This window comes from Trachemys scripta, chromosome 23 (assembly GCF_013100865.1).
Source record: "Trachemys scripta elegans isolate TJP31775 chromosome 23, CAS_Tse_1.0, whole genome shotgun sequence".
Classification (NCBI taxonomy): Eukaryota; Metazoa; Chordata; order Testudines; family Emydidae; genus Trachemys; species Trachemys scripta.
Genome location: NC_048320.1, coordinates 15166051 through 15179740, shown reverse-complemented (window position 1 = coordinate 15179740; position 13690 = coordinate 15166051). Strand labels below are relative to the sequence as shown.

Sequence of the window (13690 nt, the reverse complement as noted above, 5' to 3'; positions counted from 1 at the left end):
CCGCCCCCCCCCCCCCCCCCCCCCCCCCCCCCCCCCCCCCCCCCCCCGATGGCTCCTGCCGGTTTCCCCAGACTGCTCCCCGGCCCTGCTGCCGTCCCCCCGCGGCCCCCATTAGTCCCCCTGCCCGCTAGGGGCGCTGCAGGCCGTGTAGGGGACAGTGCGGCCCGCGCCGGGCGGGCCCGGAAGTGACGCGGTTCGGGTTCGGGTTCGGGTTCGGCTCCGGGCTCGGCCGGGAGCTCGTTCCCACGCTAGGAGCCGGGGCGCGCCCCGCCCCGCTCGGGCATGGAGGGCTCCAAGTCATCGGCCTGCACCATGCAGGTGAGCTTCGTGTGCCAGCGCTGCAGCCAGCCGCTCAAGCTGGACACCTCCTTCAAGATCCTCGACCGGGTCACCATCCAGGAGCTGACAGGTACGGGGGGGCCCGCGGGGGTCCCTGTCCCAGCGCTGGGGGCGGGCGCCGGGCTGATCGCGGGGGAAGCACAGAGTGTTTGGTGATTCCATAACACTCAGCTGATCAGGCGGCTAGGACGATTCCCGCCCTGGGGGTGGGTTTAGGGAGGCAGAGAGGGGCTGTCTGGCATGGCAGTAGGACAGGGATTAACACAACCCTTGGTGGAAGGAAATGGCTGGGATGACCACAAGTGGGGGCTTGACGATACAGCCCAATTCATGCCGAAACCTGCAGCTCCGGGAAATGGTTTCATTGTTCATCGTGCACGAGTTCTTCAGTCCCCTAGTAATTGTTGTTCTTTGTTTAGCTCCCTTACTTACCACCGCTCCAGCGAAACCAGGAGACGTTCATGAAGAAGAGACCAATTTAACAGAGGTAAAAGGTTTGCATTGAAGCTAGTTTGTCTCTTGGAGGCTACAAGTTAGCCTGAGCTTTAATTTGTCTTGTGAGGAGGATAATCCTTCTTTTGAGAGAGAATCAAAAAGGAAGCTGATTCTACATTTCTATGTCATGAGTGGCATTTGATAGGCTGATGGTGTATTGCCTTAATTTCCAGGAAGCCTTCACAGAAAACCGTCAGGATGGTGTATCCAGGAGATTCATTCCTCCAGCCAGGTATCCCTTGTGTTTGCAGTAAATTTTCTGAAACATTGTGGGGGGGGGTCTCCTGCTTCTACATGGATTCATCTCTATAAGAGCTGCCACGATAGAAGACATTGTGTCTACCGGCTTCATTTCAGAATAAATCTTACTCAGTCTTTATTTATCACACACTCCACTGTAGTATACGAAAGCCAAAAGAACTCCCATCTGGGGAAGGATAAGTGTAACTTTCATGCTTTGGGTGTGGGTGGTTGACCACAGAAGTCATGCATTAAGCACAGATTCTCCCTTGCTGCGGTGAACCTCACCTAGGCTTATGCTGAGATCCTCAGCTTCCTTGGGCACTTGGTTATTCACTGGATCCAGTAGGGTCCCAAAAGCTTTCTTAATCCATTCCATTCAGGACCTTGCTATTCCCATCCCCCCTTTCATGTAGCAGCTGTAACTCCTGCATTTGTGGTGTTCTTAGGACATTATTTACCACCTAAGGGATGGCACAGAACTAATACCTGTGCACTGCCACCTAAGACTGCAAATCTCCCACTGACCTTCATGTTCCAAAATCAAAGCGAAAGGACTGCACAAGACCTCAGAATTAAAGGCACAGTGGAGGAAGCTTCTCTGTGAGGAAGCTTTGGGACATAATAGCCCAGTGAGAGAACTTCAGTGATGTTCTGACATTCTTCATCAGTTCACAACAATAAAATCCCTTTCTCTTCAAGAATGATGTCAACAGAAAGTGCCAACAGTTTTACTCTGATTGGAGAGGCTTCTGATGGGGGCACCATGGAAAATCTCAGCAGAAGACTGAAGGCAAGTCTCATGCTGACTGACGAAGTGTAAGTTCTTTGGGGGAGTTTGCAAGTTGGAGTTGTAACTCATATTTCTGGACTTCAAATATTTGTGTAGAATAAAGGTAAAAGTTTAAAATCTGTTCAGTTTATCAAGCTTGGTCTGTGAAAAATGGCACATTGCTGTTCTCTTAGTGGGCACAAGTCTGTCCATTGAAGACTTGGTTTTTCATTTAATATTGAGCAGAACCTGGAGCTGATTCTAAATTTTCTGTACTAAGAGTGAACTCTTTCTCTAGGTTACTGGTGACCTCTTTGACATTATGTCAGGACAGACGGATGTGGACCATCCTCTATGTGAGGAATGCACAGACACCCTTCTAGACCAGTTAGACACACAACTCAATATCACAGAGAATGAATGCCAGAACTACAAGTGAGTGATTTATTATTGAACTGTTGGAGCACTCCCATCATCACTTCCAGTAGCCTTAGTCTGAAGAGCAGGGAAAGAATATAGATATAAAGAAGTCCCTGAATGGAGCATTTGGCTGTTCTCCAAATCTCATCCTTTGAGAATTGCCTTAAGTATCCTTTTGTAACCACCTACCGTCTCCTGTAGACGATGTCTGGAGATCTTGGAACAAATGAATGAGGACGATAAGGAGAAGCTGCAGATGGAGCTGAAAGAACTTGCTTTGGAAGAGGAGAGATTGATCCAGGAGCTGGAGGAAGTAGAGAAGAACCGCAAGATGGTAGCAGAAAACTTTGAGAAAGTCAGGGCAGAAGCAGAGAGACTGGATCAGGAGGAAGCACAGTGAGTCTTAGCCAAAGGCTGTTTGTGGGAGTGACAAATATTGACAAGTGGGTGTATCAGACTGGGTTGTGGGTAAACATGTACTGTACTTCTAATCACTCTCAAATACTGTCTGGGTACAAGTGGCTTCCTCTATTACAAAACTGGGGATCTGGTACCTACTTGGTTAGAGTGACTTGGGTCTCTCTCCACAGACAGGGTCTGACTGGGATAGTGGTGCATGTAGGAGTTGGTCTCTTGCTGTCTTGTTCTGTTGGTAGCTTTCTCATTGTTGCTGTTTGAAGGTATCAGAAGGAGTACAGTGAATTCAAGAGGCAGCAACTGGAGCTGGACGACGAACTGAAAAGTGTTGATAACCAGATGCGCTATGCCCAGATCCAGTTGGATAAACTGAGGAAAACCAATGTGTTCAATGCAACTTTCCATATCTGGTAATGTAGGCTCTGGGCTAGAGGGGCAGAGCTGCTGAAGCTTTCGTGATTCTGCATTACAGCATCATTGGCAAGACAGCAGCTTGGTTTCTGGCAACTTAGGTGCTAAGCAGGGCTGAAATCTACTTCTTAGTTGAGAGCAGGCGATCAGATCTCCTCATGGTGGCAGCTGAAAGGGCAGGAAAGGAAATGTGCTCTACCCAGGCTGTGTGAGGAGATTTGCAAATGTGAGAGCAGCTGGCAGGTGCTATCTCTAGGCTGTCAAACCTGGGACCACGTGGAGCCCAGAGCTGAGCCCTAACTGAACAGCTCTGCATGAGCTTTTGCACTTGCCATGTTGAATCCTGAACTTTACAGAGATAATATAAGCTGCTCCATTGTCTTTGAGCTCCATAAAGAGACTTGATGGCTTGCAGGGTTATTACCTTGCATTACAGCAGCAATGGGGATTAGGTGCCCTAGAGACCATCCTTGCCCCAAAGAGCTTACTTACAACTTCTCCTCGTAACACAGGCACAGTGGGCAATTTGGCACAATTAATAACTTCAGACTTGGCCGCCTCCCCAGCGTCCCTGTAGAATGGAATGAGATCAATGCAGCTTGGGGGCAGACTGTGCTACTGCTTCATGCCCTTGCTAACAAGATGGGCCTGAAATTTCAAAGGTAAGAACAGTTCTTTATATACATTGTACTGGCTATCGTGCCATGGGGAAAGGCACTCACAGACTTATCTGCCTTTTCTTTCAGATACCGTCTCGTTCCCTATGGAAACCATTCATATTTAGAGTCCCTCACAGACAAATCGAAGGTAAGAAAGTCCAAAAATAATCTGCCTGGAATGCTAAATTCCCTCTATTCCTGCTAATACGAGTGAGCAGAAAATGTAAATCCTGCCATTCACGATTAGATCTTATTACAGGCTTAATACAATTGCTGCTGTAACTGCCTTACCTCTAATAATCGTAGAACTGGAAGGGACCTCAAGAGGTCATCTAGTCCAGTCCCCTGCACTCAAGGCAGGACTAAGTATTATGCTTCGTGCTCCCCTGGGAGGGTGGGGATGCAAAGAAGCAGAGGAGGTGCCCTGCTTTATTTAAAAGTCATTCTTCTGGCCAGTTGAGGTGTCAATGGGCTCCAGAGTCCTGTCCAGGTGGTGAATGGCGACTGGGATGAGTGGAACGCAATGTGGCTTGGTTCTTGAAGGCAGAGGAATCCCTAGGGCCATCTCCTGCGCCTGTGGTGAGACTTTCTAAACTGGAGTCTCTCTCGGCTGCCTAGAATTAACTTCTCTCTTTTAGGAGTTGCCCTTGTATTGTTCTGGAGGTTTAAGGTTCTTTTGGGACAATAAATTTGATCATGCAATGGTGGCATTCCTGGACTGTGTGCAGCAATTCAAAGAGGAGGTGGAGAAAGGCGAAACTCGCTTTTGTTTGCCTTACAGGTAAATGTCTCTATCTGAATTGCTTCTGTAACATAGTGCATGTTAGCCCATGCTGCTTTGCCAGTGCCCCTCTATCCTGAGCTACAGCATTCTTTGCTATTCCAGGCTTGTCTTACTTTCAGCCAAATCATCTGATGATTCTGTGCTTGAGTGGAGAGTGGCACAGGACCGTTTCCTGGGCTCTGTCTCTTTTGACCTATATGGGATTTAAAGCTAGTTACTCAGCAATGAAAGGCCACTGCATAGTTTTTTTAAAAGCTGGTTATTACCTTTGTTAAAATAGGGGATCAGACCATGTCTTAGACAAAATGTTCAGCCCTCATGTAAGATTCATAATTCTGAGATTAAAGGGTCTGCAAATACAGTACTTGGATACTTCAGATGTCAAACCCAACTACAGAAATAACTGCTCCAAAATCAGTGGAATCAAGCTAGCTTAAATGAAGTTACACAGAGGAGATTACACAGCATTAGCGGCTTATCAGAGGTGACTATTTATGTTGAAATGTAAATGTGTTAATAAACCTCTGTTTATATGATACAGAATGGATGTGGAGAAAGGCAAGATCGAAGATACAGGTGGCAGTGGTGGCTCTTACTCTATTAAAACACAGTTTAACTCTGAAGAGCAATGGACAAAAGCACTCAAATTCATGTTAACTAACCTGAAATGGGGTCTTGCCTGGGTTTCATCCCAATTTTATAACAAATGACTGAATGTGTGTGAAGAACTTGTCCTGAGGGCTAGAGAGTATCTGCTTTTTTTTTTTCTTTCTCGAGAATGTCATAAATTGTCACTTAATATTAACCAATACAACATGTTTACAAGACCAAAAATCCACAAGACACTTTAAAATTTAATTTGACAAGTAGTACATAGAAAAGCAATATGTAAAATTGTACTGTTGAGCAGAACTGAATATAATTCAGCTCTTTATGAAATAGCTAGTTAGCAAATATCTGGGAGTTTTATAGACAAGTCAGAAACTTGCTGTACAGCACCAGTAGGTATCTGATATAATCTCATTACAATTTAACAGAGAGTGCAGTTAGAAAGATGAAATATTAGTGACACAGTGAGAACTGTGTTGTGGGCAAAGCCTATGGAACCTCTGCCTGATCACCCTAAATGTTGACTAATGCTTGAAACTTAGTATCTTCTCTTTAAATCAGAACTGATGAGCACTTAACTTGGTGCCATTGAACTTTATGGGGGATTTGATATTGTTTAAAACATTGCCAGCTATTTAACTATTTGTAACAAATATTTCCTGCAGCCTGTTACTGCACAAAGGTGCACTAAATAACACTGTAATAAAATACTTTGTATTCTGGACAAATTGAGTGCTTCCATTCCACATATACTTAACTACAGCATGGCATTCTGTGTACTGGTATGTAGATTCTGAATAGCTTTCTATCCAAGTAAGATTTAAATCAAGCTTTCAAAGCAGCTGGTGCTTGATTTGACTTGCATTTCCGTGTTAACACTGGCAGACTACCTAACTGAATTTCTTTTTGAGCTGTGGGGAAACTAGATCTGGGGGGAAGAAGGAAAGGAATATAGGAAGAAACAACCTTGAGATTGTAAACTGTTCAAGACAGTCACTGCTTCTGCACAACAGCCACTGTGTGAAGAAAGCCTGGCCCGGCTTGTAGCACTTGTACACAGTAAAACGGTTTGTAGACTTATTGCTGCCATTTCTATAACCATTTTTCTGAAAGCAAAACACTTCACAATGGCAGCATTTTACTCCGATGTCACTACTTCAGTATAGGGGATAGTTTGCAAAGGCCAATTTTAACAGTTTTAAATGCCATATTTGACAGCTACTACATTGCAATTAAACAAAAGTTCATCCTACATGAGTTACAAATCAAAACCACCTGCATCTATTACAAAAGGTTAGTGGCTGGAACATGGCTTTGAGGACACAGATACATGGGAAAGGTTGCAGTAGAAAAGCCAAGTTTATTTTGTAGGAGATACAACATAGTTCTCTGAAGATCTAGTTCCTTTGTTCTTCCTTGGATTAGTGGTGCCAACACTGTGCTTCAGTATTGCATATGAAAACTCTAAAATGCTCTGTGTGGTAATACCAGTGATGCAGTTTAAATGCTCCACAACCTTAAAAAAAAATCTTCCTTATTTTGGGCAACAGAGCAGTAGATCTAGATCTTAAATCTTTGAGTATTTGTAAAGGAAAACAAAAACATGATTATAGTCCACTCTGTGGCTCCAATACTGTGCTATCTAGCTGCTACGGGAATACAAATACATAAAAAAACCCACTAGCCCTCTGTAATTAGCCAGTTGAGGATCCTGTTAGTGGAATCTTTCTCCTTTACAGGGGAGGAATTTTTTTTTTTTTTTTTTTTAGCAACTAACTGCTTCTGCTGTGAGAGGACAATTTTAAATAGGACCTCTTTTATATTATAAAACACAGGCTGGCTGTTGGGGGGAGATTGGTGCCTTGTGGGGTTACTCCTCCCCCCCCCCTTCTGCCAATGGAAGCCTTTGGATACAGCATATTCTAGCAGTAAGAAAGCTTCAGGCTTCTCAGAATAGGTGTGCAAAGTAATGAGACACTTGTGTTAAATTCCCAACCTCCCCTTGCCCTGCAGTACTAATATATTAAAGTACTCCACCTTTAATATACTCCCAGTGCAACACACCTGTCTCCCTGTACTCCATAAACAGTAAAAGATGCAAAAAAAAAAATTAGTTCATGTAAGCCTAAGAACTGCACTGTGTATTTCTTGTCTAGCAGTACCTGATTCCAGTATTCAGGATTTAGTATGAAACCGCTTGTGCTGATGACGCCAACTGCCAAGAGCATGAAATCTTCCTTTACTGGCAAAAATTTTGCTCTGTATAATTAAAACAGTAATATCTGGTTTAAAATGAAGCTGTTCTGTATTTCAATAGCTAAGTGTTGTAGTATTGATACTGTGTAGTTGGAGGTAAACAATTTTAGTGGCATTTTAATGTACAAAACACACGTACAAATTAACACTTTTAAAAGCCACTTCGGGCTGATACTAATATCTTCAACTTAAAGTCCAATCTCCCACTACTTAACTGATTTGTTTGGCTACGTTTTCTTAAAGATAAGAGAGATCCTCTCAGTCTGCCTATTCTACAGCAAAGTTGCTGAAGCATTTTGACTTATCACTATTCTGCAGATGGAGAAAGATGCAGTGCACCCAGGATGACAAACAGTCTCTGTCAGAGCTGGGATCAAAACTTGGCAAATTAAGTTAGTCTTACTTAGAACTGATTATTCCCAAATACTACTTATTATGGACACTTTGTATACTACTTGACATTTCATAGAATTAGCAACTTAAATCTAGAAACCTCAGTCCCAGATTCTTAGTTCACAAAGAATGGTCTGTTGAGTTATATTGCAAATAACTGTGACTTGTATTTTCTCAGTACACTAAGCACTTTTTCTAATCTGTATCTGCTGTATCATAATGTGTCAAATAGACAACTATGAAACTGCAACAGATGGATGGTAAAGGCACAAGAATAATGTGACCCTCACAAGCTTTTTCCCTCCCCTCTGAGCATAAAATCAATACTAGTTCAAATGTGTCCCGGGGCATAGGTGGTACTTACATCTGGAGTTCATTCGGTGTTGAATTCTCAATAGAAATCTTCAGTAAAGTATCATAGATGATGTTCCGCATGAGATAAGTTAAATCCAGTAGGTGCATGCACATCTTATGCAACTGTTTCATAGGAAGTAAGCAGCCATTATGTCCTAAAGTGGAGATTATACATGGTCAGCTATATATTTTCTGATCCATAAAACTAGATTATGAAAAATATTAGCCATTATGACCAAGGCAGTTTTGTGTATTGAGTTGTTTATGGCTAAGATTTTCAGTAGTGACCACTTTAAGGTGCGGTACCCAAAACTTGAGACTCCATAAAAGGGTCTGACTTTACTCAGCAATTTCTATCAATCAGGCCCCTTTAAAGGATCTCAAGTAGGACACCCAAAAAAAATCACAATTCACTTCAGAAAAATTGTGGCCTTATATAACTATTTTTAATAGAAATATTAGTCTTATAACTTTTGTCTTGCCAAACAGCCAAAAGACCAGTTCCCCAGATGCATTTCTTCTTGGACGCTAACTGCTGGCTCCTCGCTTGGTGATGTGTAAAGCTTCTTGCTTGTGTCAGTCAATGGTGGAAGGCTCTTGTGCAGATTTCTATCATTTGACAGGTAAAATGAGGCCCAGGACTCACCCTAGGAAACACCCCAGAGTAGGGAGAACACTTTGAAGCTTTGGGCTTTCCATTAATAATAACCACACGGGCGAGTTTCTCTCTGTCACTTCATGCTTGATTTTATCTCTACAACAAAACATTAATCTGAGATTGTTTGTTTCAGAGTCTAGTGGTAACTGCATTTAGTCTTTTTTAATTTCTACACAGCTTCTTATTATTAATACTCTTACCTAACACCTCCAGAAGCAACTCAACATAGGCAAAAGGAGTTGGCACATTGATCTGGAAGCGTAGAGCCTTCAGAATGGCAAGTTCTGATTCCAGCAAGTTCTGTTTTGTGTATGAATAGTCTAAGGACTGCAGAAATTTCAGAACTGTGTTATTGTTAATTATCTGGAAAAAACAGTGATGGGTTATTTTTAAAACTGCTGCTGTGAGTAAGAGGTGTTCTCTCAAGAACCCAGAAGTTCACCTGCATGATGATATGCTGTTAATAGTTTCTTTGAGCTGAGAACTAATAGAATTTTTGTTTAACTTGCCTTCTAAGCTAAAAATGGAAAATGCAAGCTGAAATTATTACCCTTTGCCAGGTAGTAGCACATATTGGGGTTTTACAGGGCTGTGCCCCATTGGAGCAGAAAGCAGGGACGCTGAGTTTGGGTATTTGATCAGTATAACTTTTTTTATTTACACAATATACACATGTCGTGGAACAGAAGTGGTCACACATGGCAGAAAGGCAAAGCCCTCCCCCTGCAATATCAGCCCTAACACTATTGCCCACTTCCCAGGAAGTATATTTGTCCCAAGGGTCAACTCCAATTAGAGAGATTAAGGCAGAGAGAAAACTCTTGCTTTCAATATTTTCCTCAAAAATAAAATACATCACAATACTAACAACAACACAGCATTTCTTCAAACTGAATAGGGCATCACACACTGAGAAAATTAACTTGCAAAGCTATGTAACAGCATCAGCTGGCGACTCCCTCCAAAACAATCCTGGGTTTTGATATAGTGGTGTGCTTAACAACCAAATGGTACAGGTCATGGTTACTCTAAATAATAAAATTATGTTAACGTCTTTCATTGTGAAGGTGCAGTGTACGATTTCCAGAGGCATAACAGTTACTGTGCCTGAGTGCAAGAGGATCTCCCATGCCCAAATTATCCTGGATTACATAGTCACTGCTGTCCTTTGAAACAGTAACTCCTTTGGTGCGGAGTTGAGATAAGACCAAAATCTAAGTAAGAAAGAATATACTGTGGTACTACAAATCTGGTGTAAGAAATTGGTTAGTTTGCTCACATTGTAGTGAAAAGAAAGTTTGCTTGCAAGCTGAATGCAAGAGACAAGCCGCAGCACAAATGTGTCACACATCTGTGCTTTCCAAGTGCCCCAGATGTTGCCCTCTCCTTGTTCATTGTTCGTCCTTGACTTTTTGGTAGAGTTATAGCTCTCTTCTACATGCTTAATCATAAACCTGCAAGAAAAAAAAAGCTAACTATGTTAGGAATCATTAGGAAAAGGATAGATAATAAGACAGTAAATATAATGGCATTATATAAATCCATGGTATACCCACACCTTGAATATTGCATGCAGTTCTGGTCACCTCATCTCAAAGAAGCTATATTAGAATTGGAAACAGAACAGAAAAGGGCAACAAAAAGAATTAGTGGTATAGAATAGCTTCCATACAAGGAGAGATTAAAAAGACCGTGTCTGTTCAGCTTAGAAAAGAGAAGAGTACAGATGCAACAGAGGTCTATAAAAATCATGAATGTTGTGGAGAATGTGAATAGGGAAGTGCTATTTACCCCTTCACATAACACAAGAACCAGGGTCACCTGATTAAACCTGTTGCCTATTAATTTAAAACAAACAAAAGGAAGTACTTCTTCATATAATGCTGTGGAACTCGTTGCCAGGGAATGCTGTGAAGGCCAAAACTATAACTGGGTTCAAAAAAGGATCTGTAAGTTCATAGAGGATAGGTCCATCATTTGCCATGATGGTCAGGGACACAACCCCATGCTCTGGGTGTCCCTAAACCTCCAACTGCCAGAAGCTGGGACTGGGTGACGGGATGGATCACTCAAAATTGCCCTGTTCTGTTCATTCCCTCTGAACGATCTGGCACTGGCCACTGTCAGAGACAGGGTATTGGGCTAGATGGACCACTGGGCTTGCTCAGCAGGACCATTCTTATGTAAAAGATCGGCTCTCCAAAAAGTTGCCTTTTGCTAACAAAAAGAAAAGTACCTTCTAACTTGTATTCAGAATACTTTACTCTCAATATACATACCAATTATACTTGTAATTAAATGACAGGAAAGACAAAGCTGCAGCTATAAAGATACTCCATATCTTCTGCCTGAGCAGTGCAGAAGACATACAATATAACTGTACTACAGATATAAGAATTGCGTGTTGTCTTTGCTTGGGAAGTTACCTTTCAAATATTTCAACTGCTTGATATCGTGCAGATTGGTCCAGGAACCATTTTTCACACAGAAGAAATACAAATTCTGCAAAAAAGTGCAATTAATCATAACTGGAACTGATGGATAAGATGGACACACTTTATCACAAAATAAAAGTAACTAAGCGAGACAATAAGGAATCAGACATGAAAACTGAGTCACTCTTTGTAAAGAGGCCACTAATGGGAGTTTATGTAGAGGATAAACAACGAGGAGTCCTTGTGGCACCTTAGGGACTAACAAATTTATTTGGGCATAAGCTTTGTTAGTCTCTATGGTGCCACAAGGTGCACACAAATGCACACATCAGGCATTCATGGCATGTGGACACAGACACACAAACATACACAGGCTGACAAAGATCTGCATCTCTCACCCACTATCTGGGTCTCTTTGAAGCATCCTGCTTGATCCGACAGCTCATTCAGATATTGTTCATTTTCTGTAGCTAAACAAATTAAAGTATCTTCAATGATCTCGGGAGCAACAACTCCAAAGACTGGCTCCGGGGTGCGAAACCTGGACACTGCCTGTGCCTCTAAGCTCATCTCAGCACTTCTGGCCAGTTCTCAAACAATAAAATAATAACAGTGTTATTTTTATAGCGCTGCAGCTGTACCCACTACAGTAATTATCAGAGAGGGCACCAGGTAGTGCACGGAACAAGTATAATCCGAAACTTTGCTATGAAAAAATGACACCTCCGTACTCTGGATGTGCTCCCTGGGCGTGTTCGGAATCGCGCTGGAGTTAACACGTACGCTTGTACAAGTGCTCGCTCGTGTCAGTGCTGCAGGGGCCATCGCCGGCACAGGCGGGAGAATGGGATTTCAGTCCCCCCTGGTGCTCCCTCGACAGTTGTTAGCTACATTCCAAGCCCAGGGCAGGGCCACCAGCTGCCCCCCAGCACCACGCGTGACCCACGCCCCACAGGGCTTTATGGAAGGAACACATGACCACCGACTACCAGAGACGCCGCTTGGGGCGTCGCTGATGAGCGGACGATAAAACGAACTCGCTGGCTACCCCACTAGCGCCCGCCAAGGGGACGTGGCCCATAGCGGAGGCAGGGCTGCCTGTCCCCCATGAGGAAGCTGGCGGNAGGGGACGTGGCCCATAGCGGAGGCAGGGCTGCCTGTCCCCATGAGGAAGCTGGGGGCTCACTGCTGGCTACCCCGCTAGCGCCCGCCAAGGGGACGTGGCCCATAGCGGAGGCAGGGCTGCCTGTCCCCCCAGAGGAAGCTGGGGGCTCGCTGCTGGCTACCCCGCTAGCGCCCGCCAAGGGGACGTGGCCCATAGCGGAGGCAGGGCTGCCTGTCCCCATGAGGAAGCTGGGGGCTCACTGCTGGCTACCCGTGCCCCCCCCCCGTCAGCGCGGAGCGGGGGCACACGCGGGCGCTGCTGCGGCCAGGGCGTTCCCCCAGAGCAGAGTCAGGGGACGCGTTGGGGAACCCGCTGGCCTGGGTCTGAGCCTGGGCAGGGCCTGGGGGGGTTGGAAGGGAGGTGTCAGGGGGTCCCAGCCCGGGGGGGGGTCGAGGCCCGCCCCAGGCCGATGGTGGGAGCTGGAGGCCTCGGTTGCTCTGGGATATTTTTTCCCTCCTCATCACCTCATCTCACATGCCGTCTCTCAGCCAATCACACGACGCCGTGGCCCGTTGCCATCTGGTCACGTGGCATTCTCCCACTCGCTCGAGACGCCTCACTTAGTCACTTCTTCCCGCCTAAAAGCTCTCCGGGTCACGTGAAGTCACTGAACACCAATCGCAAGAGACGCTCAGTGTCACGCGGCCCGGGTAACCAATCGGGCGGGAGCACCTGGTCCCCTAGCGGTGATTGGCCAGAATCAGAACGTCCCTCGCTCTCGCGGATGGGTACTTTGCCCTCATCGAACATGGCGTCACGCGCGTCACGCAGGCGGAGTCACGCCGACGCTGCCGGGGTCGCGCGTTTGCCCGAAGCGGATAGGCCGGCCGGCTGCGCGCGCGGCCCGTCAGTCACGCGGGCGGTGGGCGCGGCTCCGCGGGGAAGATGGCGGCGCCGCGGGAGCCGGGCCGGGACTCGGAGGCCGCGTTCGCGAAGCGGATTGACCCGGCGCGGGAGCCGGAGCTGAGCGCGGAGCAGCGGCGCGTCACGCAGCGCGCGGAGGGGGCGCAGCGCCAGCGGGCCCTGCAGCGCCGGCTCCGGGGCCGCAACGTGCTGACGGGGCTGGGCATCGGCGCGGTGGTGCTGGGCATCTGTATCCGCCGGGCCGGGCCGCGCCGCGCCGGCCGCGGGGCGGGCGGGGGGAGCCCCGGAGGAGCGTGGGGACCCCCCCCGGAGGAGGAGAAGTGGGGGTGGGAGGAGCGTGGGGACCCCCCCCGGAGGAGGAGAAGTGGGGGTGGGAGGAGCGTGGGGACCCCCCCCGGAGGAGGAGAAGTGGGGGTGGG

General features: G+C 46.0%; 3 protein-coding genes across 3 annotated transcripts in view; 2 read left to right on the top strand and 1 right to left on the bottom strand.

The window, feature by feature from the left end:
• Positions 1-204: 204 nt before the first annotated feature.
• Positions 205-5870, top strand: BECN1 (beclin 1). Its single transcript, XM_034756198.1, has 11 exons — positions 205-409; positions 759-826; positions 1008-1066; positions 1777-1867; positions 2145-2281; positions 2468-2662; positions 2947-3093; positions 3607-3756; positions 3841-3901; positions 4392-4534; positions 5079-5870. The coding sequence occupies exons 1-11, from the start codon at positions 283-285 to the stop codon at positions 5245-5247; spliced, it is 1347 nt and encodes a 448-aa protein (XP_034612089.1). The 5' UTR covers positions 205-282; the 3' UTR covers positions 5248-5870.
• On the bottom strand, positions 5306-13217 carry CNTD1 (cyclin N-terminal domain containing 1). Its single transcript, XM_034756200.1, has 8 exons — positions 12872-13217; positions 11641-11832; positions 11234-11309; positions 10087-10261; positions 9008-9170; positions 8160-8304; positions 7309-7405; positions 5306-6662 (listed from the first exon to the last, which is right to left on the bottom strand). The coding sequence occupies exons 2-8, from the start codon at positions 11810-11812 to the stop codon at positions 6507-6509; spliced, it is 984 nt and encodes a 327-aa protein (XP_034612091.1). The 5' UTR covers positions 11813-11832; positions 12872-13217; the 3' UTR covers positions 5306-6506.
• A 34-nt stretch (positions 13218-13251) lies between these two features.
• LOC117869379 (cytochrome c oxidase assembly factor 3 homolog, mitochondrial) overlaps positions 13252-13690 on the top strand; it is a 2657-nt gene continuing 2218 nt past the window's right edge. The window contains exon 1 of the mRNA XM_034756199.1: positions 13252-13500. Within this exon, the coding sequence (XP_034612090.1) occupies positions 13293-13500 (208 nt within the window). The 5' untranslated portion in view covers positions 13252-13292. The remainder of the gene's footprint in view (positions 13501-13690) is intronic.